This window comes from Erythrolamprus reginae, chromosome 9 (genome assembly GCF_031021105.1).
Source record: "Erythrolamprus reginae isolate rEryReg1 chromosome 9, rEryReg1.hap1, whole genome shotgun sequence".
Taxonomy (NCBI): domain Eukaryota; kingdom Metazoa; phylum Chordata; class Lepidosauria; order Squamata; family Dipsadidae; genus Erythrolamprus; species Erythrolamprus reginae.
This window is the reverse complement of record NC_091958.1, coordinates 29,854,390-29,877,594: the sequence shown is the minus strand read 5'-3', so window position 1 is coordinate 29,877,594 and position 23,205 is coordinate 29,854,390. Positions and strand designations below refer to the sequence as shown.

Genomic DNA, 23,205 nt, shown 5'->3' with positions numbered 1-23,205 from the left:
CTTGTCAGTCGGGGGATCATGTGACCCTGGGACATAGTAACGGTCCTAGGTATGAGCCGGTTTGCCAAGCAACTGGGTTTTGATCACAGGATCATGGCGGAGGCTGCAAAGATTGGAAGGCTGAAAAATAGTCATCAGTCACCTTTCTTCAGCGTCCTTGTCACTAATAAATGAACAGTGGTAAATCGAGGACTACCTGCGATGGGCTGATCAGATGGCCTTTTCAACCCAGCCTGGATTTGCTCCTTCTCCCAGTAATTTAGATTTTTCTTCTGGAGACCCTAAAAAGGTGACAGCCTTGAAGATGCATCGTGGCGTCAAAAACTGAGTGCAGTATTCCAAGTGTGGCCTTACCCAGGCCTTATAAAGTGGTATTAACCCTTCGCGTGATTTTGATTCAGCCTAGAACTGTCTGCGGAGAGGGGTGGCATACAAATCCAATTAATAATAATAATAATAATAATAATAATAATAATAATAATAATAATAATAATAATAGAACTGTGTTGGCTTTTTTGGCAGCTGCTGCACACGGCTGGCTCCTATTTAAAGGGTTGCCCACTAGGACTTCAAGATCTCTCTCACAGTTACTACTGTTGAGGAAGGTACCACATATACTGTACCTGTGCATTTGGTTTTTCTTGCGTAAATGTAGAACCTGACTTTTTTCACCATTGAATTTCATTTTGTTATATAGCACCCAATGCTCAAGTCTGTCAAAATCCTTCTGTATTTTTCATCTATCTTCTGGAGTGTTGGCTGTTCCTGCCAGTTTGGTGCCATCTCCAAATTTGATTTCACTTCTGCGGCACGCTAATTGCTTTCTTTCTTTAATGGACTGAGAGCATCCTATGAATAAAACAGACTAAAGGAGGTCTGCAAATGGAAAGCATCAGCATCCATGCAGCCAAAGTTGGTCTAGGAAAGAGAAGTCAACGAATGGAGGTTGAGGGCAGATTGGATGGAGGTTGAGGCTGAAAAACATAACACTGTTTTGGCCATGTCAGATGGGGTGGGTGGGATGGGGGGGCTTTCACTGAAGAAAGCAAATTATACTTGGAAGAATTAGTGGTGTAAGGAAACCAGGTCACCAAAGAACACAATGGCCGTACTCTATCTGTTCTGAGCCAGCTCCCCAAACACGACAAACCTTCTGATGTGAACTCAAAAGATTCCTTTATTACAAGTGCTGACAGCCTCAGCAAAAAGTTTCTCTTTCACTGTAGACTAGCAAGTCTATCCATTTGGAAGAGGAATAGTTGTCTGCCACATCTATTCATCTCCGCCTTCTGCCTTTGATCCCCAGAGCTAGGGTGGGGCTTCACTAGCAGTGGTGGCTTTTCTGTCCCAATGACCAGCCCATAAATTTCCTCTGCTCTCCTCTCCTCTGCCTTCTGTGCACGTGCACATCAGGCACTGGCCCCAGCTGTTCCTCCTCTTCCTCATCAGCCACCTCCAGACCTGGGGGTTGTTGACTCTCCAATTGAGGGCTGACGGACAGCCCAGGCTCTCTCTCTCTCTCTCTCCCTCTCCCAGCTCCATTCCCTCTCCCCCCTCGGAGCTCCCAGGTTGCCCTGATGCTGACCACACCCTACATCCCCTCCTCTTTTTCTGTTTTGGCTGCTGGAGGGGCCAGCAGCCGACAGGCCACAACACTATCAAAACAGACACCAACCAGAGCATAGAACAAGTCAAAGAAGCAGTGCAAGATTGGAAGGTGTGAAGAGACCAAGAGAATTGCCAAGAGTTGGACACCACTGAATGGATAACAGAATCCTTCTGGTTGGCGGTTGACCAAAAACCTGGGTTGATGGTTGAGCCCACCCAGGGCAAGTCTGGCATTCCTCTGCCAAGGACCTGCCACCAGCTGAGTAAAGGGTTGGCTTCAGAGGTAGAAAACAAAGGTTTAATCCTGGTTAATCTGTAGCCTGCTGGTGCAGCCCCTCGGTTTTGTTTCACGCCCTTCAGGGGTCTCTCCAATAGTCCCAGGACGCTGTCAGTCAGGAGATCCCTCCTGCTACACTGCAAGGAAAATACCATGATTTCCTTCTGTGACGGATCAATTATTATCTACGAATGAAGGAAAACACAGGCGGGATACATGTTTCGGAGGAAGCTCCTGTGCTGCTTCCATGATGTGGAAGCCACGGGGTCTTCTCTCTGTTCAAGCAGAGAGGATGCTAAGGGGAACTGGGGACAGCCAGGCTTCCTCACGAGGATTTGTTTATTTATTTAATTTGACTTCTATGCCGCCCAATCCCAAAGGACTCAGAGCGGCTTATTTATTTATTTAATAAGGATGCTGCTGTGGAGAATAAAATTAGGAGACGTCCTTCGCTTAAAGGTGTCCTTCAGCTTCTACAGACAGGGGTATTAATGTGGCATCCTTAAAAGCAAATGAAGAATCCACAAAGTGTGACCTTAGGACACAAGGAGGAATTGCAATGGTAGAGTGGAGATTACCCTGGCGTCGTTTCCCAATATGTTGAGGTGAGGCCTGGGTACACATCAGTAGTGGCTTTCTACTGGTATAGTCGACACCATTCTACTGTTAGCAAAAGTGGAGTTGCGCACATAGTGAGCAAGATTTTGCTCCTGCGCAGTCTCGCACATGCACGAGATTTCAGTGATTTTTTGCTTCAGTGCATGCCAAGCTGTTTAGAGGAGTGGCAACCCCACCTGGTACATGTCCTTTACTGTTAACCAAATGATGCGCGTAACATTTACCAGGGAAAGGTTGAAGGCAAGTGAGATCCAGGCAGAAGGAGACCCCTCTTTCTCCACCATTCCTGATGTTTCTACACATTCGTTCCTTTCAACTTGTTCTTTATTCTCATCCATCACCTCGATGCAAGCTGCAGTGTTGTTGTACTTTTTGGGGCTGTTCCATAGCTGGGTCCAGGACTCGGCTGTTTCTTCTTCGTCAGGGTTTGGTTGGTTCCCTGGAGATTCTGCCTGTAGCAGTGATGGGGAACCTGTGGCATGTGTGCAAGAAGTGGCACGCTGAACTCTCTCTGTGGACACCCCTGCCGTCACCAGCTGGTCTTCACTGCAGTGCAAAACTGCCTAAACACGGCCAAAAACCAGGCTCTTTTCCAGCCTTTGGGGGGCTATTTGGGGGGCATTTTCAGTCTGTTTTCCAGGCCGTTTTCCAGTCATTTTTAGATCATTCCTGGGGATAAAAACAGCCAGAAATTGACTTAAAAACAGTCCAAACAATGCCCCCCAAATGGCCAAAAACAGCCAAAAACTAGGCATGCATGCACCGGCCAGCTGGTCTTCGGGTTTCTGGTATGCACACATGCGCATTCTGGTTTGGGCACTCAGTGCCAAAAAGGTGTGCAATTGGAATTTGTGGTTGTTATTGTTATTCAGTTAATTTTTACGGTCTGAGACTGGTAAAAACTATTAAGCTGTTAAGGTAATGTCTAAATAGAGCATATAGGCAGTTCTGAGTAGAGCGGGGCGGGTTTTTTGCAACCTCAGAATAAGTTCAAATTTTCCATGTCTCTTGGCAACCCTTTGGGTATGGCTCCAAATGCAACCATTGATTTCTTCCTCCACAAGCACTCAGCTTCAATTTGCAAGCCACAATATTTTGTTATTTTTCCCCCAGTTGTTTCTCTTCATTGTTGTTGTTGTTGTTGTTGTTGTTGTTGTTATTATTATTATTATTATTATTATTATTATTATTATTATTATTATTATAGATTTAATCTTCAGTTTGATTCACAGTTTGTGTGACTGGTAAAAACGTAGTCGTTTTAAGGTGGCTTTTTTGCAAAGTCAAAATATTCAGGTCCAATAAATTCAACATTATACCTTTACCATCATCATCATCATCATCAGTATTATCTAAAATTTAATCTCACAGTCTGGGACTAGTAAAAACTTAAGAGGAGAGCTGTTAAAGTAGCTTAATATTTGTTATTATTACTATTACAATCATATCTTTGACAAACAATAATTATACTGTGAAAGATATAACATGTACAATACTATATGTCTGCTCTTTTTAATCCTTGTATAATAAAAATTTATTTTTTTAAAAAAATACAATCATATCTTTAATAATCAAAATTCTTTGATCAGATGATGAATTTATTTTAAACAATAAAAAGGGGACACAATAGAAAGGTACCTCTGTGCAGACATCATTTGGCTGTTTTTCTACCATTTTTCCATAAAAAGTTGTTCTTTAGAGGAATCATTTTATCTTGTAATATCATTTGTATTCTGTTATTATGAGAAGTAAACTAAGCCCAGTCCACCATATCATTCAATTATGTGTCGGGTCAAATGTGGGGAGAAAAGATGGATATCAGACTGGCAGGAGACCTTGTGCAGCTCAGTCTCTGCCTCCAGAAAATCTCCTTGCTGAGATGTAAAACTTCTGAGCTACACAGCCCAAACCTTTGGCCTGCATATAATCCTGTGTATCAACCTATAGGACCATGATGGTGAACCTATGGCACATCTGAGAGCATGTGAAATATTGCCCTGTGTCAGCTCCAGAGCGCATGCGCATGCTATCCAGCTGATTTTTGGGCTTGGGAAGGCCGTTTCGCCCTCCGGATGCTTCAGGAAAGCTTCCTTGAAGGCTTGGAGTGCAAAAAAACAGCCCAAAGGGCAAACCGGAAGTTCAGAAAACGGATTTCCAATTTGCCCAATGTACTCAGCTTCCCTGAGCCCTCTGAAATGCAAAAACAACACAACAGACAAACCGGAAGCCCATTTTTCTGAAATTCGGGTTTGCCTGTTTGGCTTCTTTTTCACCGTCCCAGGCTTCAGTTGGGTCTCAGTTGGGGACAGATTGTGTGCATGCGCCAGGGATACGCATGCGTGGGAGGAGGGAAGGGATATAGACATGTGCATGCACACACACCCTTTTGGCACATGAACCAAAAAAGGTTTGCCACCACTGCTATAGAAGGAGGGGTAGAATCTGGGGTCAGTGTGAAAAGAGAAACCAGCCTTCTAGAATCCCTACATAGCCATAAGCGTAGTATGTCCACACTTCCTGGAGTGCTGTTTACCTATATCTAACTCCAAGCAGATGCTAAGTCATTGGTTGAGAGGAGTCCTGTGCACAGATTTTTAACAACAAATCAGCTTAATTGGGCTTATAATGTGGACCTGGTCTCTTACGCTTGACACAATCTTAAGTGTTGTGACAAAATGCCTATCCCCTGATACCCCAGCTTGGAGGAATGCATTTCTAAACGTTAACCATGGAGCCATTGACCTCCACAGATAGCCAGTCTCTTGCCCTCTAATGATTAGTCTATTATCTCATTTCATATTATATCAGAATAAATAGCATTATGATCTGTAAGTCAGGATAAACTCATCATGATGGGCAATTTACATCAGTTGGTTAATGACATTTGATGTAAGCCCTATCGGTTGGTTGTTGATGCCATGATGTGCGTATCTGGCCTCGTTTGTGCCATCCTTTAGTAATAGCACTTAGACTTATATACCGCTTTACATTGCTTTTGCAGGCCCCTCTCAGTGGTTTACAGAGTCAGCCTCTTGCCCCCAATAATTTGGGTCCTCATTTGACCCACCTCAGAAGGATGGAGGCTTGATCCTGATGAGATTCGAACTGCCAAATTGCCGGCAGCCAGCAGAAGCAGCCTGCAGTACTTCGCTCTAACCATTGTGCCACTATGACTCCTTTAGATTCCTTCGTGCTTTTGGAGACTTGACCCTGACTTAGAGAATAAATGCTGTTTATTCTGACACAGTGTGAAATGAGATAATGGGCCAGGTACTAGAGCAGGGATGTCAAACGTGTGGTCCATGGTTCAGATGTGTCACATGCTGGCCCCACCTCCCACTCAGTTTAGGGAAGGGGGGAGTCCTGATACATCACATGATGCCACTGTGACACCACGGGTTTGACAACCCTGCACGAGACAGCAAGAGACTGGCTATGCATGGTGGCCACGGGACGTTTAGTGAATGGTTAGCATCAGTAATGGGCAGCCACAATATTTACTGCCACACTGTGGATGTCGCTTATTTTGTGGGTGTGGCTTGATGGTCATGTGACTGGGTAGGAGTGGCTTGCCTGCCATGTGACCAGGTGGGAGTGGCTTGAAAGTTCATCATTGTGCAAGTGAACTGTTAAGTCCTCGACTTACAACCTCCCCAATGTCGCTCGCTGGGGTGACAATTTGCTTCGCATTTCCCGCGCTCTCCTTCCTGGGTCGCCCCCCCTGCCTCAGGCTGGGTAACTGGGCGAACGGTTGCCAATCAGCTGTTGAGAAAAGAGGGGGGAGGAAATGGGCCCCCTGCAAGTCCTGCTGGTGCTGGTCTCCCTGCTGCTTTCTGAGGAGGAGGATGGGAGGGTGGGATGGTCAGCTGGAGCTGGGCACACAGCTTCATTTCCGTTGGTGGAACTGTGTTCCACCCCATCCTGCCTGTTGCCCACCCCTGGTTAGCATTTAGAAATATTTTCCTTCCTCCGAGCTAGGGTGTCGGATGATGGGCATTGTAATCCAATATTCCTGGAGTGGCTAAATTTGCTGGAAAGTTTTTCTCAAACCATAGCAACTTTAAGCTGAGTGGACTTCAGTCTGCAGATTTCCACAGCCAACAGGCCCTCGGACTCTGGAAAAATGAATTGGAAAATGAAAAAAAACCTGCAAAAAATTAATTCAGTGAAATTAATGACTTTTGATTCACAACTCTGGAGCTACGCAATCGTCTGCATTAAAGCACAGTTAATATTTAGGGTGCATGAAGATGTCGGAACACCCAACCTCTGTCTGCTTCACAATCTCTGTGGCTGTAAAAAATACAAACGTATTCCTGAAGGTGCATTTCATGAGCATCCATATGGGTATTACTATTCTTTATTATTATCAGAGTTGGAAGGGACCTTGTAGATAATCTAGTCCAATGCCCAGCTCAAGCAGGACGCCCTACACCAGTGATGGCAAACCTTTTTTTCTTGGGTGCCAAAAGAGTGCCCACACCCATACTCCGATGTCTGGGGAGGGTGAAAATAGCTTCTCCCCATCCCAGAGACCCTCTGGAGGCCAGAAACGGCCTGTTTTCCAACTTCTGGTGGGCCCAGGAGGCTCGTATTTATTCCTCCCCAGGCTCCAAAGGCTTCCCTGGAGTCAGGGAAGGATAAAAACATCCTCCCCCATCCCCCCAGAGGCTCTCTGGAAACCAAAAATGCCCTTCCAGAGTCTCTGTGTGAGCCAAAAATGTGGGCCGGCACACACATGCACGTTGGAGCTGAGCTAGGGTAACAGCTTGCGTGCCAGCAGATATGGCTCCACATGCCACCTGTGGCACCCGTGCCATAGGTTCGCCATCACTGCTCTACATCATTTCAGACAAATGGCAGTCCAATTGATCTCCAACTCTTCAAGGTGGCAGGTGCAGCATTGCTCCCTTGAGTTTTATCTTGCTTATAGAAACACCTCCTCCTCCTTCCCCTTTCTCTCTTTGACTCAGATTTACCGCCGTTGCTGGCTGGTGTTTCGGAAATCTTCCAGCAAAGGTCCCCAAAGGTTGGAGAAATACCCAGATGAAAAGTCGGTGTGTTTACGAGGATGCCCAAAGGTGAGCTCTTCCCAACTTGCTTGATCTAGAAGAGCCGTTGCCAACTTCCTTCTGGATGCCTTAGGACTCTACTTCACCATCAGTATTATCCAAACATATCTGGGAGGACCCAGGCTGGGGATCATCAAGGGAGAGCATCAGGAAGAGCCCTTGCCCCTTTCTGAGAACAGGGAGGGAGCAGGCAAGACTCCAGAGCCCATTTGCAATTTGCCTGCTCCAATTCAGCATCATTGCCTCATTCGGTGACATTCTCATTACCATTAAATGCTTCCCTGGGGCACCATCGTGGTTCATGTGCATTGCCGGCTGGAAAAACATACTTGCCCAAGGGAAGCATTGTGGCAAAAAATAACCTTGTTTATGTGTTCCAGGGAGTGGTCCTTTCATAATATCCCTTCTCCCTGCCAGTGTGTTCTGGCTTCTTCGGTGGCTTCCAAAGCTCTTGTCCCATTGTCTGGGCCGCCCGCCAAGTCTTTGACCCAAACTCTATGCATCCCAGCTCCTTTCTGGGGCCCAGTCTCTAGCCTTTGCCCTATGAGCTTGAAAGTGTGTCTCCCAACTAGCCTAATGTTCTTCTGGCCAAAATGGTATCAGGTTCCTTTTGACTCAAGGAGATCCTAAGTGGCAAGGTAAAACTGTTGCTGGTGACTTTGAGAGCAGAATGCCAGGAAGTGGCTTGGCACTGCCTTCTGGAAGCCGGTGTAATCTCCCATCCAAGTACTAAGTGGATCCATCCATTGCCTGGCTTTTGATAATCATCCCAATTCAACTTAGATATTCACTCCAAGCTGAGCCGTGGCTGGTAGCTCTGCAAAAATGAAGTGTTTTCAAACTCACTCAAATAGCTGAAAATGAAGACTTCTAGTTCCAGTGGCTTAATCCAGCCAAGCTGTCTGTTTTGCTCAGCATCTATCATCCTTTCTACCCACATCTTTTATTTTATTTTATTAATTAATTAGATTTCTATGCCGCCCTTCTCCGTAGATACAGGGAGGTCCAAGGAGCTAAGCAGAACTAAATCCTTTTCTTTCTGCTGAAATTGAAATCCTAATGGTAACTTTCTTCTCCAGGTCCAATCATAAGACAGTTTGTGTAGGAACCAAGTTAAGGCAGGCAGTGGTAGACGTTGCTGGGAGGCGCTTTCATGCAGAATCTGGTTTCTCTTCCAGGTCACAGAGATCAGCAACGTGAAATGTATCACGAGGCTGCCCAAGGAGACCAAACGGCAAGCGGTGGCAATCATATTTATGGACGACTCAGCTCGGACGTTCACCTGTGAATCAGGTGGGAAGCGGCTGCTGGAACGGCGGAATTTCAAGTTGCTTCTGGAGCAACGGCTGACAAAGCTGGAGGGGATCGGGTGGGGCTGCCCTGAATAACCATGAGCCTGTATGCTGCTTGTGTGTCTCTGCAGAGCTGGAAGCCGAGGAATGGTACAAAACGCTGTCCGTGGAATGCCTGGGGGCGCGGCTCAACGACATCAGCCTCGGCGAGCCGGATCTGCTGGCGCCCGGAGTTCAGTGTGAGCAAACAGGTAAGACAGGTGTCATTCCTTGGCCAGTCCAAACCTGGGAAGTAGGCCCCAAGGATTCGGGGACATGTGCAGTTTTTGCTTTTGATGCAGCCTTCACACACACACACACACACACACACACATGCAATTATATTTTTATTTTTGTGTTTGTATGTCTGACTAATTTTTTTAAAAAAAAATAATTCTAATATTGGCCTCCAATCGCAAGCAGTTTATTCATTATTGTCTTTGATCACGAGAGCAGTCAATTCTGCCATCTCAGCCAGCTCCATCATTTCCCCAGTCCATCCTCCCCCCCACCCAGCTGCCTTCCTTCTATAAATACTAGTGGCTGGGTGTGGTTTGATGGCTCAGCAATTGCCTGCTGTGTAGAAACTTCCTGGTGAGTCAGTGGGGTAACACCTGGGATCGTTGATGTAGCTGAGGTATGCTGAGTTAATGATTGTAGATTAGGCGTGATATCCTGAGTAGTTGGAGCTTGCAGGCTACTTGATTGTTTTGCAATGTGTGTTCCAAGTCTGATTTCAGTTTCTATGGCTGGGATACGTTTGAGGGCTGGTTTCCAGATGTCTGGTAGGCGGAACCTCATCGAAACGTCGCCAGAAATTTCCAAATCCTACACGGGAAGAAACCCAAATATACCAAGACCATCATACATGTACCCGTGAAAATCCACGAAAACATATATATATGTGTCACATGTTTTTTTGCTGAATTATATATATATATATACACATATACATACATGCATACACATGAATCTGCGGAGAGGGCCGGCATACACCCGTGTAAGTTTCAGAGATTTCTGGCGACGTTTCGACAAGGTCCCACTCATCATCTTCAGGCTGGTGCTTTTGTCCTTGTGCTGGGGCAAACACAGCGAGACCTGAAATTTGAAATCTCTGAAATTTACATTTATATATATATATGTCACATGTTTTTACTGAATTTGAAAATTAAGGGAGACTAGGATAGATCTATTTCGGCCTTATTTTGGCTTTATCAGCTAGCCATACCCTCACTGAGACTTGAACCTGCAACCTTTGCCTTTTAAGGCAGAGAATTAACATCTAGGCTACAGTATCCAATCCCTTCAGCTCTGTACCAGGGAAGAGTTACACATTTTTGTCGAATCACCCTAGTATATTGATAGATAGATAGATAGATAGATAGATAGATAGATAGATAGATAGATAGATAGATAGATAGATAGGCAGGAAGGCAGGCAGGCAGGCAGGCAGGCAGGCACATACATACATACATACATACATACATACATACATACATACATGCATAAATGTTTATATTGAAGATATTCCACATTAATGTCAACCATTCTATTGACCCTTATCCTCTACAGTCAATCGATTGTTTATAAATACAGTACATCCTAGGCAGTGAAGGGCTACCAAAATTTTTACTACCACACTGTGGCTGTGGCTTATGCATTTTCTTTCAACATCTTTCAGTGCAAATTGGGGCCTCTGGGGTGGAGCTCCATTTTTGCTACCCCACTGCATCCCCCCCTCGTTCGAGCAGCAGCTCACCCCTGGTCCTAAGTATATATGGCATTTTTGTTTAGGTTAACACAATTCATATCTTATTTGATTCTATTAAAACATTATTTGTGTACATTTAAGATAGCTTTTACTTTCATTCTATCCTTTGTGTCAATTCAACATCAAATAAATTACTTAAAATTATGTACTTAGTTGATTTGTAAAATTATATATTTTTGTCTATGTTGATGTAATTCAAGTCTTGTTTAGTTCTATTGAAATATTATTTGTGTACATTTCAGACAACTTTTTCTTTCATTCTTTCCTTTGTGTCAGTTCAACAACAGATAGATTGCTCAAATCTATTTACTTGTTGGTAAATTTCTAAAATTACATATTTCCACTCAGTTCCTTCTGGTCCATGTAGGGGGATAAGAGGTTAATTCTTCTTTATGTTGTTTTTATAGTTTTAGATGATTATTTTGGTTAAGTCAGTTATACCACCTGTCCCAAGCTGTATAAAATTCTGTTACAATGTTAGAATTCTTATATGACAAGGAGAAAAATCAACTTTTGATTTTGGGTTTTGAGGATTAAATCTGATTTGATTAGAGAAATATTGGGGTTAGGGTTAAGGTTTTTCAAGTATATGATTATACATATTATATATTAGATTAAAATAGGGAAAATAAAAAATAAGAGCATTGTTGGTTTCTTTTTCGTGTTGACTTTTAGTTCTTTCTGTTAATTTAACTATAGACTATTAATTTAAACCAGACAGGGGTTGCTGTCTTTTCTTTGTACTGAAAAACTCGGGAAGCCACATTTATTTTTTATTTGCTCAGTGTATTTTTCTGTCCTGTTATTCCCCTTTTCCCTTTTATGTTAATTTGCATTTTAATGTTTGTTTATGAAATATAATAAAGATACAGTACTTGTTAAACAGTAGAACTTACAAACTGCTTTTTAAAAGGCTCAGGAAAAAACAGTTGTTAGAAGAATTTTGGAAACCCTGTTGGGTAGTGAAGATTGACAAATTAATCTCCAAATCATGGGCAGATCAAGATGTGGGCCTTAACAAAGATTTCCACTGTAAGCCAAAAAACAGACAAAGTGAAAGGGATCAAAATTAAGGTACAATTAATAATACTTTGGTAAGGCCACACTTGGAATAATGTGGTCACCGTGATGGAAAAAATATATTTAGGCTCTGGAAAAGAGTGCAGAGAAGAGAAACAAAGATGATTAGGAGCCTGGAGGCTAAAACATATGAAGAACAGTTGCAGGAACTGGACATGGCTAGTTTAATTAAAAGAAGGACTAGGGGAGACAATGAGAGTAGTCTTCCAATATCTCTGGGGTTGCCACAAAGAAGAAGGAGTCTACCCGTTATTCAAAGCACCTGAGGGTAGAACAAGAAGCAATGGGTGGAAATGAAACAAGGAGAGAAGCAACCTAGAACTAAGGAGAAATTTCCTGACAAGTTAGAATAATTGATCAGTGGAATGGCTTGCCTCCAGAAGCTATGAATGCTCCAACACTGGAGGTTTTTAAGAAGACGTTGGAAAACCATCTGTCTGAAGTAGTGTAGGGTTTTCTGCCGAAGCAGGAGGTTGGACTAGAAGACCTCCAAGGTCCCTTCCAACCCTGTTGTTATTGTTATTGTTATTACATGAAGAATGGTTGCAGGAACTGGGTAATGAAAAGAAGAAGTAGGGATGACATGATAGCAGTCTTCCAATATCTTAGGGGCTGCCACAAAGAAGAGGGAGTCAAGCTATTCTCCAAAGCACCTGAGGGTAGAACAAGAAACAACAGGTGGAAATTAAACCAGGAGAGAAGCAACCTAGAAATAAGAAGGAATTTCCTGACAGAACAATTAATCAGTGGAATGGCCTGCTTCTAAAAGTTGTGGGTGCTCCATCAGTAGATTTTTTTAAAATAATAGATTGGACAACCATTTCCCTGAAATGGTACAGATTTTTCTCCCTGAATAAGGAGTTGGACTTGAAGATCTCCAAGGTCCTTTCCAACACTTCTGTTCTGCTCTGCTCTGCTCTGCTCTGCTCTGCTCTGCTCTGCTCTGCTCTGCTCTGCTCTGCTCTGCTCTGCTCTGCTCTGCTCTGCTCTGCTCCGCTCTGCTCTAATTTGGGCCCCGTACTTGGAGCCTGGGAACTGAGAGGAGGGAGGATTTTGCTGCTGCTTAGGTCAAGTGTTGGGTGGAAGCCAGATTAAGGAGCCTTGGAGATCCTGAGCCATTTTTTGCATCCCCTTTTGCAGACCGGTTCAACGTTTTCCTCCTGCCCTGCCCCAACCTGGACATCTATGGCGAATGCAAGTTGCAGATCACCCATGAAAACATTTACCTCTGGGATATGCACAATCCCCGGATCAAGCTGGTTTCCTGGCCTTTGTGTTCCCTGCGCCGCTACGGACGAGATGCCACACGGTTCACCTTTGAAGCTGGCCGGTATGTCTGCAGTTGGATCATCTGGGTGATGGGGGGGGGGGGTTGGCACCTTTCCTGATCTTCCTTTGGCCCAGAAGTCAGGTCATCTTGAAGGCGTTGTCATGCAGGGTGAAGTAAGGTGCTTCCAGGGTGGATGAAAGTATGGCTTTCCAAGTCCTACACACTGGATATGGCACAGATGGTCTGATTTTGTGGCAATCACTCTTGTAGCCCAACTCTATTTTACAATGCTATAAAGCAGCTGTGGAAAATTCACTGCTGGCCCAAAGTCATCCAGCCAGCTTTCATTCCTAAGCTGGGACTAGAACTCACTGTTTCCTGGTGATTAATCCAAATTCACCCAACCAGCTTTCATTCCTAAGGATGAGAGCAAAATAGCTTGAAATAGATCTATACTAGTCTCCCTTCCTTTTCATTATCAGCAAAAATATGTTATACACACACACACACACACACACACACACATACAGAGAGAGAGAGAGAGAGACAGGTGGGCTGCTAAGGTGGGATGGTGAGGTGTGCTCACCCCCGTGGCTCTGAGTGCTAGCGGAGTCCAGCGCAATTATGCTACCGCACCTGGGCAGGGAGCGAAATCATGTGCGGACACACAGGTGCAGTAGCATAATTGTGCTGGACTCCGCTAGCATTCAGAGCCACGGGGGCAAACACACTTCACCATTCCACCTTAGCAGTCCACCTCTGCACACACGTACAACACACACACGTATATATATATGTAACATATTCTTGTTGATAATGAAAAGGAGGGGAGACTAGTATAGATCTATTTCAAACTATTTTGCTCTAATCAGCTAGCCATATACAGTGGTACCTCATGATACGAACCCCTCGTGATACGAACATCTCGAGATACGAACCCGAGGTTCAGAAAATTTTTGCCTCTTGTTACAAACTTTTTCCGGCTTATGAACCCACCGCAGATCGCAAAATGGCGCTCCGCTGGGTGCTGCCGTCTGGCTGTCACCTTTTAAAACAGCCAGGGGGCTTCTCAACGTTCACCCGAACTTTTCGGGTTCGGGAGGCCGCCGAGAAGCGCAGCCGCCCGGCTGTCACATTCTGAAACAGCTGGGGGGCTTCTCTGCGTTCTCCTGTACGCCGAACCAAGAAGTTCGGCAAAAGTTTGGGTTTGGGTTTGGGTTCCAGAGGCCGCCGAGAAGCGCCCGGTTGTTTCAGAAGGTTACAGCCGGGCGGCGGCATCCAGCGGAGCACTGTTTTTACAATGGACAGCGGCGTTTTCGGCCGATCTGGAGGCTGAAATGGAGGTGGGGAATCCCAATAGGAAATTCCATGGGCGGAGCTTTGATGTCACAAAGACATCCTTCCTGGTCGGCCGAAACGTCTTTGTGACGTCAAAGCCCATGGAATTCCCTATTGGGATTCCGCACCTCCATTTCAGCCTCCAGATCGGCCGAAAACACCACTGCCGATCGCAAAAACAGCACTCTGCTGGGCGGCGGCGGGCGGCTATAACCTTCTGAAACAGCCGGGCACTTCTCAGTGGCCTCTGGAACCTTATATCTACAGCAGCACGAAGCTTACAACTTCAGCCTGATGATGGTGATCGGTGAAATCACATTCACCATCATCAGGCTGAAGTTTTAAGCTTCGTGCTGCTGTAAATATGGAATGTTTGCAACTGCCATTTGTTCCTTATATATAGTGTTGGGGGTGGAGATTTGGTTTGAATGTAGCAAATAGATTGGGTGACTATGTTTTAGTGATTTGATTGGTTGGTGGAATCACAATTACTTGAAGGATTGACATGGTGATTATTATGATATGTTTTTTTGTTTAAGGCTGGTTTCCAAATCTCTGGTAGGCGGGACGTGTCATCCCGTTTGTTCATGCTGAAAGGGTGCTTCTCTATCTCTATGGCTTCCATAGTAATTCTTCTGTATAAATTTTCTGTTTTGGAAAGTAATTTAGTTTTTTCAAAGTCAATTTCGTGCCCTGTTTTTTTAATGTGCTGGACAAGGGAAGATGTCTTTTCTTCTTTTTTAACTGCATTCTTATGTTCTGCAATGCGTGCGCTCACTCTTCGATTGGTTTGTCCAATGTATGTGGCTGCACATGTTTTGCAAGGGATTTCATAGATTCCTTGGTTTTCGAGTTGGATTTTATCTTTTGGGTTTCTTAGGATGTTTGATATTTTTTGGTTAGTGACAAATGAAGTTTGTGTAGAATTTTACTAATTTTGTCTGTGGTGCCCTTGATGTAAGGGAGGAGGGTGGTACCATTATCCTGTTCTTGGTCTTGATTTTTGGGGGGTGTCTCTTTTTTTATTAGGTTTGTAATTGTTTTCCTTTCGAATCCATTAGAAATTAATACATCTTTGAGTTTGTTCAATTCAGTTTTTAAGTGCTCATGGTCAGCTAGGCGTTTGGTTCTGGTGATGAGAGTTTTGGCTACTGAGGTGATCTGTGCGGGGTGGTGGTGGGAGTGTGCATTTAAATAACGGTTGGTATGGGTTTTCTTTTGGTAGATGGTGTGTCCTAGGGTGCCATTGGGTTTTTTATAGATTAGGACATCCAGAAAGGGAAGTTGATCATTGGCTTCTGTTTCCATAGTAAATTGTATTTTGGGGTGTAAGCTATTGAGATGTGTGAGGAAATTGTCTAGTTTTTCTTTTCCATGTGACCAAATTACAAAAGTGTCATCTACATATCTCAGCCAAAGTTTAGGTTTGTGTTTAGATTGCTCCAATGCATTATTTTCAAAATATTCCATATGACACGTCCCGCCTACCAGAGATTTGGAAACCAGCCTTAAACAAAAACACATATCATAATAATCACCATGTCAATCCTTCAAGTAATTGTGATTCCACCAACCAATCAAATCACTAAAATATAGTCACCCAATCTATTTGCTACATTCAAACCAAATCTCCACCACCAACACTATATATAAGGAACAAATGGTAGTTGCAAACATTCCATATTTACAGCAGCACGAAGCTATTTTCACGGGTATATGTATGTAGATTGTTCGGAGTTCGGGTTTTGTCCTTAGTACAAGGACAGAAACACCAGCCTGAAGATGACGAGTGAGACCTCGTCGAAACGTCGCCAGAAATTTCCAAATCCTACACGGGAAGAAACCCGAATATACCAAGACCGTCATACCTGTACCCGTGAAAATCTACGAAAACACACACACACACACACACACACACATATATATATATGTTTTCGTAGATTTTCACGGGTACAGGTATGACGGTCTTGGTATATTCGGGTTTCTTCCCATGTAGGATTTGGAAATTTCTGGCGATGTTTCGACGAGGTCTCACTCGTCATCTTCAGGCTGGTGTTTCTGTCCTTGTTCTAAGGCGAACACTGCGAGACACATCGAGATAGAAAAACATCCCCAAAATATGAACAAGCGGGATGATACCTCTCGCTTACCAGACATCTGGAAACCAGCCCTCAAACGTATCCCAGCCATAGAAACCAGACTCAGAACACACATTGTAAAACAATCAAGTAGCCTGCAAGTTCCAACTACTCAGGATATCACACCTAATCTACAACCATTAACTAATCAGCATACCTCAGCTACATCAACAACCCCAATTGTTACCCCACTGACTCACCAGGAAGTTTCTACACATCAGGCAATTGCTGAGCCATCAAACCACACCCAGCCACCAGTATTTATAGAAGGAAGGCAGCTCAGGTCTCGCAGTGTTCGCCTTAGAACAAGGACAGAAACACCAGCCTGAAGATGACGAGTGAGACCTCGTTGAAATATCACCAGAAATTTCCAAATCCTACATGGGAAGAAACCCGAATATACCAAGACCGTCATATATATATATATGTATGTATGTATGTATGTATGTATGTATGTATGTATGTATGTGTGTATATATATATATATATACACGTTCCTTAAAAATATACCAGGGTGATCCGACATAAGAAAAACATATATATATATATATATATATATATATATATATATATATATATATATATATATATATTTGTTTTCGTAGATTTTCACGGGTATATAAGGAGCTGTGATGTTCCTTCAATATACCAGGGTGATTCGACACAAAAATATGTAACCCTTCCCTGGTGCAGAGCTGAAGGGATTGGATACTGTAACCTAGAGGATAATTCTCTTCCTTACAAGGCAAAGGTTGCAGGTTCAAGTCCCAGTGGGTATGGCTAGCTGATGAGGCCAAAATAAGGCCGAAATAGATCTATCCTAGTCTCTCTTAATTTTCAAATTCAGCAAAAAAACATAGGACACATACAGATAGAATTGTCGGCTATCAATAAAATTAACTGCCTTGGAAATGGCCCTGGATTGGGCCGAGAGGCAAATAAGGAGCTGTGATGTTCCTTCAATACACCAGGGTGATTCGACACAAAAATATGTAACCCTTCCCTGGTGCAGAGCTGAAGGGATTGGATACTGTAACCTAGAGGATAATTCTCTTCCTTACAAGGCAAAGGTTGCAGGTTCAAGTCCCAGTGGGTATGGCTAGCTGATGAGGCCAAAATAAGGCCGAAATAGATCTATCCTAGTCTCCCTTAATTTTCAAATTCAGCAAAAAAACATAGGATATATATATATATATATATATATATATATATATATATATATATATATATATATATATATATATAAATATAAATATAAATATAAATATAAATATAAATATTAATTTGTTTTCGTAGATTTTCACGGGTATATGTATGTAGATTGTTCTGAGTTCGGGTTTTGCCCCGTGTAATATTTTGAGTGTCTATGCGACGTTTTGGTGAAATCACATTCACCATCATCAGGCTGAAGTTATAAGCTTCGTGCTGTGGATTTCAACTCCCAACATTCTCGGAGTTGGACTCTAGTAGTTGAGGTCCACACATTGTAAAGTTACCTAGGTTAAGGAACACCAGTTTAGACTTGCCTGCTCCATTGAGTGAGCTAATTACCATCTACAAAGCCAAGAAATAGGATCTTTCCCTTTTATTCCAGGCCTTCTCTGACTCACAGCCTGCCTTTTTATACCATGATTAGAGGGTTTTTCTAGCCTCACCACCCCCTGCTCACAGGCAACAGGACTCTGTTCTAACGATAAAGCTGTTTTGCCGGCAGAGAAAGCAAGGGGAATAATCCCACCCACCCACCCAACATCTCCCTGCCAGAGGCCAAAAACCCTCCAAGGAAAAGGCAGGTTCTGTTTCTCTCCTCCTTCGCTCTTGTGGGGGATTTCGGATCTTGAGAGGACAAACCTGGGATCTGTTGAAAAGCTTAACCTTTTGCAATGAAGAATCAAGTGATCCCCTTCTCAGTTAGACCATTCACCTTATTTCACACACTGTCCCACACTACGGTTTGCAAATCTTCTTCTAACTTTATTTGCAATCTGTTTTTAGTTTTACCAATGATTAACTTTTTAAAATATTTTTTTTCACAAACTTTACATCCGTACATATACCATATCATCAACACATTACACACTTATGTATTTATCCAAAATATCATAAACAAATATACCAAATTGACACGTTTATAGTTTTATCACCCGTCTGTTTTCCTTCTATATTTTGTGCTACTCCCCTCCCTCCATCTCTCTCTCTCTCTCTTTCCTGTACCTTCTTTCTCCCTTTCTCCCTTACCTACTTTTCTACTACTTCCTTCCTACTTCCTCTTTCTCCCTATTGTCTTTCCCTGAATATTTCTAATCTTAATCTGTTATTTGGTTGACGTATGAGCTTTCCAAAACCCTAAATTTATTCCAACATCGGTGCTATCCTTAAACTAATATATTATCTTTATCTATATGTAAATATATAATTTATTCATTAGGTATGTCTATTATTACCTAATGTTGCTCCTAGTTCTACCAATGATTAATGAAGTATTGGCACAATAATGCTGATGTATTCTAGGTAGTTTTAAAACTATATGTCAGGCTTGGGGGACAGGAATGTGACAGGCGGATGGGCTAAGTCTACTAAGGTCTCCTGGCCCCTCTACAACTAGTTCAGGGGTCTCCAACCTTGGAAACTTTAAGCCTTTAAGCTTTGCTGACTGGGAATTCTGGGAGTTGAAGTCCGACAGGCTTAAAGTTGCCAAGGTTGGAGACCCCTGAACTAGATCACACACACCAGTGATTGTGAATACTGGTTTCCCAGTTGAACTTCAAGGCTTGCAGATAAAATAAACACTCATACCAACTGGAGCAAGCAATGAATACATGGTGGAGTTGGACTGGACCCTGTTGGCAAATCCAATCCAATTCAATCAAATAAAATCAAGCTATATAAATAAAGTAATTTTAAAAAGATGAGATAATATTCAACAATTGATGGTGGATTGTCTGTGGGCAATCAAAGTGTGCCTAAATTTGCAGAAAGTATAACAAAATTTGGCTACTCTCAGAGATTGCATTGGGCTGATCCGATAACAGCAATTGTATATTAAAAAGTTTGGTGTTTCCCATATATTTTATGAGGTCAGGTGTTATGAGAGGGGAGCAGTTTTACTTAGCAACCGCTTCATTCTGTGACCAAGTTACGGATCCTAATTGGGGTGACTAAAGAAGGACTACCTATATATTGTAGGTGCAAATAGTAGAGGCAAGCTTTTGTCTATAGGTGTGAAACCATCAAGAACATGTCTCAAAGGTGCTTTATTTTCAGGAGGAAACTGGATTTTCTGGATTTTTTCTTTGAAGGAAAAAAAATGAGGAAGTCCAGTTGCCTCCTGAAAAAAAGCACCACAGGGGTGAAACCCAGCAGGTTCTGACAGGTTCTGGAGAACTGGTAGCGGAAATTTTGAGTAATTTGGAGAAGCGGCAAATACCAGCTCTGGCTAGCCCCAGAGTGGAGAGAGAATGGGGAGTTTGCAACGCCCCCAAGCCACACACCCCAAGCCACACCCACAGAACCAGTAGTAAAAAAAATGGATTTCACCACCAAACAACCATGATCTGGATGACCTCTGCAGAAATCAAGAAACATGGCTTGGATGGTTCACCAGGTCCCATTGTCGGCTTTGCGCCTGAAAGAATGAGAGGCGCCGATGATCCGTAGATGAGCCCATGTCTTCAGAGGGGGAAGAACAGGCTCCTATTTGCTGCAGTCTCTGTCTTGATCTCTGGATATTTCTTGTTGCTTAGCAGGATGTGTGATGCAGGGGAAGGGCTGTACACCTTCCAGACCCAGGAGGGCGAGGAGATCTATCAGAGAGTGCACAGCGCCACCTTAGCCATTGCTGAGCAGCACAAGCGAGTCCTGATGGAGATGGAGAAGAATGTGAGGGTGAGTATACCATTCCTGCCGGCAGGGGGAAGGCAGACATTTTTCTAGGTATCTTCCAAACCAGGGGTCTCCAATCTTGGCCACTTTAAGCCTGGGTGACTTCAATTCCCAGAATTCCCCGCCATAGAGTCTCTTCCTAGCACAGCATCCTTTTTCCTCTACCTGTTCCAACCAAAAGTCCCATCAATTGTGGAGCTGAGTCAGCTGACTGTTGTGGTTGGCTCATGGCCAGCTCCTCTGATAACAGATTTTGAACCGGATGTCCATCGGAGCATCGGAGACCTGTGTGGCTCTCGGAGGGTTCAGACAGTGAGTGGGAAGGACAGATGGAAGCTGAAGGTGCTGTAGAGGTAGAGATGGAGGCCCCTGCAGTGTCCGTGGAAACCCCAGTTAGAGCCTCGTCTGGGTCGGATGGGGAGGGGTGCGAAGGATAATGGGACGACAGGAGCAGCTGCGCAGATGCAGGAGACGTTCCTAATCACAGCTAGGAGTAATTAGGGAATGCTGCAGCAGGCTTAAAAGGGGAGGTTTTGTGGAAGGAATTATCGTTTGTGGTTAACAGAGAACAAGAAACAGACCTGGAGTTTCATCTCTACACCAACATTTTGCATCTTTGGAAAACAACCCAGTTTTTGGACACTTGTGTTTTGAAAGACTGTAGCTCGTGAACAATAGAGTGAGTAGCTTTGCTGCAGCCCCGTTTGGAGGCATTCTTTACAAACCTTGGGGGGGGGGGGTGAGATATTCGCTTGGTACCCAAACCTTTTGGTCATAAACAGACATTCTTCTGCCATCATTGCATGGCTGTCAGCCAATTTGTAAAGCAATATATTTTGTATTTTGGAAGCCTCCAGTATGTGTGTGTGTTTTGTATTTCCTTGCTGCTCAATACCGACCAGCAACAGGGAGCCACAGCAGAGGGATGAAAGAGCCACATGAGGCTCCAAAACTGCAGGTTGCTGATGCCTGCTATAGACTTTTGTTCAACAACCTTGGCCACTTTATGATGGCTGGACTCCTATCTGGCTGGGGAATTCTGGCCAATTAGGTCCCATAGAGTCGGCCTTCTCCGGGTCCCATCAACTAAACAATGTCGTCTGGCGGGACTTCTCTGTGGCGGCTCCGGCCCTCTGGAATCAACTCCCCCCTGAGATTCGAATTGCCCCCACCCTCCTTACCTTCCGTAAGATGTTGAAGACCCATCTATACCACGAAGCATGGGGGATTGATTTCTCCCCTTACCTTTCCTGACTCAACATATGAGATTGGTATGATTGTTTTAGAATTGTTAGTTTTTTATAATAACGGGGTTTTTAATACAGTTTATATTGGATTTGTATTTTATTGTATCTATTGTTGTGAGCCACTCCAAGTCCTCGGAGAGGGGCGGCATATAAATCTAATTTTATTATTATTATTATTATTATTATTATTATTATTATTATTATTATTAAGTCCTCCTATCCCAAAGGTTCCAAATTTGAAAACAAAAACAAAAACGTTGCTATAGAGCAGAGGTCTTCAAACTTGGCAATTTTAAGACTTGTGGACTTCAACTCCCAGAATTCTCCAGCCAGTATAGCTGGCTAGAGAATTCTGGGAGTTGAAGTCCACATGTCTTAAAATTGCCACGTTTGGGGACCTCTGCTATAGAGCATGCAGTAGTAAAGCCTTTTGCCTGCTGGATATGGTTGGGAGGAGCGGGATAAGCTTAATTTTTCATGAAGTTAATTCAGTTTTCTAAAGAAAACTTCTACAATGTGCCAGCTTCCCAGAGCCAGCGGGGACCAGAAGAAACTCAGTGTTTCTTAACCTTAGCAACTTCAAGTTGGTGGACTTACATAGCATGCTGGCTGGGGAATTCTGGGAGTTGAAGTCCACATAGTTCAAAGTTTCCAAGTTTGAAAAGGTTGAGGAAACTGATCTAACACCATTAATAATGTGTGCCTTTTATGGCAGACTCCTTCAAGGGAACTCTGAAGTATTTTAACATGGATTACCATATTTTTGGAGTATAAAACGCACCTTTGTTTTGGGGGAGGAAAATGGGGGGGGGGGATCTACCTACCAGGTATTCATCTGGCTGGTGTCTTCAGTTTGGTCAGCTTCTGCACATTATTTTATCCACTGATTGTTCTGCTGGCTCTTGGCACGAGCCTCCAATTAACACTGATTAGGGCTGAAAAAACCTTTTTCAAAGGGAGTAGCAGTGAAAACAAGCCTGCAAAGACTTAGGGCTGGAAAAAAAACCTTCAGAGGGAGTAGGAAGCTGGGAAAATTGTTAGCACCTAGTTAGGGCTGGGGGAAAAAAACCTTTGAAACGCTACATTCAGAGTATAAGACACACCCAAATTTCCAGCCTCTTTTAGGGAGGGGAAAAGGTGCGTCTTATACTCCAAAAAATAAAACTAGCTGCCCTATTGTAGGAGCCCTTTTTTTGAATGCCGCCATCTGCAGATTCATCCATCCATCCAATTTCCATGGCTGCCCATCTCAGTCAATGACTCAGGGCATCTTACAGAAAATCTATTCCAGTTAAAAAACAACCCAGTAAAAAACCTTAAAGAGAGTTCAAATTTTGGAAGCTCACCTCCTGCTCTTTCTACCTTTCCAGTTGTTGAACAAGGGGACAGAGCATTATTCCTATCCCTGCACACCTACCACCATGTTGCCACGCAGTGCTTACTGGCATCATATCACCGGCTCACAGAACATCGCCGAGTCTTCCAGCTACGGGGGTGAGTCCACATCTCGTTCCATTTGACAGGGAGAGTTTCAGGATCGTGTGAAATGATCGTACCACTTTATACGGCACTG

The 23,205-nt window shown here is 43.6% G+C and overlaps 1 protein-coding gene across 3 annotated transcripts in view; it reads left to right on the top strand.

The window, feature by feature from the left end:
• Positions 1 to 23,205, top strand: part of LOC139172541 (docking protein 4-like) — a 93,398-nt gene that overhangs the window by 60,480 nt on the left and 9,713 nt on the right. For 2 of the 3 annotated variants that reach the window (XM_070761693.1, XM_070761691.1), the window contains exons 3-8: positions 7,477 to 7,584; positions 8,754 to 8,868; positions 8,999 to 9,118; positions 12,898 to 13,087; positions 20,247 to 20,388; positions 23,003 to 23,126. In XM_070761693.1, coding sequence (XP_070617794.1) covers positions 7,477 to 7,584; positions 8,754 to 8,868; positions 8,999 to 9,118; positions 12,898 to 13,087; positions 20,247 to 20,388; positions 23,003 to 23,126 — 799 coding nt within the window. The remainder of the gene's footprint in view (positions 1 to 7,476; positions 7,585 to 8,753; positions 8,869 to 8,998; positions 9,119 to 12,897; positions 13,088 to 20,246; positions 20,389 to 23,002; positions 23,127 to 23,205) is intronic. The other variant, XM_070761694.1, reaches the window with a different exon arrangement.